Here is a 988-nt window from a genome sequence, read left to right on the forward strand (position 1 = left end):
GGGGACCGGCAAGGATGGGGACCGGCACCGGGCTGGGGACAGGCACCGGGCTGGGGACCGGCATCAGGATGGGGACCGGCACCGGGATGGGGACCGGCCCTGGACACTTGCCCGGGGGCCAGCATCACCCCTCGGGCACCGGGTCCACCGTGAGACCGCATCCAGCGCAGCACCGGCACCGAGCCCGGGGGTTTCGGCACGACCCGGGAACCGGCCCCATCCTGGGGACAGAGGGCACCGAACCCCGCTCCGGCACCGTGGGGCTGGGCAGGAGGGATGCGGGGGGAACCCCAAGACGGGCAGCAGCGCTCGGCGAGCCTCGAGCTGTCCCTCCACATGCGCCAGGCCCTCGCCCTCAAGATTTGGTGGGATGTGGCCAGCGCAGAGATCCCGCTGGTTCCCCTCCCTTTTGGCGAGGTGACGAGCCCGCTGCGGGTTTAATTTTATTTAATATATCTATTTTTTTTAAGCCTGTTGCCAAACAACCCCCCCGCCCCTTTTCATTTAATATATCTATTTTTTTGAAGCCTGTTGCCAAACAACCCCCCAGTGATCAGCTGTAATTTTCCCTGCCAGAACACATGCATCCGGCTGAGTCGGGTGTCGGGTGCTTTTCCATCAGCTGTAATTTTCCCTGCCAGAACACATGCATCCGGCTGAGTCGGGTACCGCATGTGGAGTTTCTCTTCCCCTTCCTCGCCGTGGCCTCTCCGCTCCCCTCGGATCAGCCCCGCAGACATCAGCGAAAAAAATGATTTTTGGCGGGGGGGGGGGGTGTTATTTATTTTTTTGGGGTGGAAACCGGCAATTTTTCAGCTGCGGTGGGGTCTCGGAGCTGGCACCCCAGGGCAGAGAGCTGCCCTGGATTTGCAGGATGTTGCTGCAATTTCGTGAAGAAGTGAAACTGCGAAGAGGAGCGGGACGGGCTAAAACTGCAAAAAAGAGGCTTTTTTTTTTTTTTTTCCCTAACCTTGGGGCACCCCCGTGC

The 988-nt window shown here is 60.0% G+C and overlaps 1 protein-coding gene across 1 annotated transcript in view; it reads left to right on the plus strand.

Annotated features, from left to right (window-relative positions):
- Positions 1–276: 276 nt before the first annotated feature.
- Positions 277–988, plus strand: part of SLC37A2 (solute carrier family 37 member 2) — an 8,747-nt gene continuing 8,035 nt past the window's right edge. Inside the window, exon 1 of the mRNA XM_019470384.1 lies at positions 277–417. Within this exon, the coding sequence (XP_019325929.1) occupies positions 277–417 (141 nt within the window). The remainder of the gene's footprint in view (positions 418–988) is intronic.

Source organism: Aptenodytes forsteri, unplaced genomic scaffold, assembly GCF_000699145.1.
Source record: "Aptenodytes forsteri isolate BGI_AS27 unplaced genomic scaffold, ASM69914v1 Scaffold126, whole genome shotgun sequence".
NCBI lineage: Eukaryota > Metazoa > Chordata > Aves > Sphenisciformes > Spheniscidae > Aptenodytes > Aptenodytes forsteri.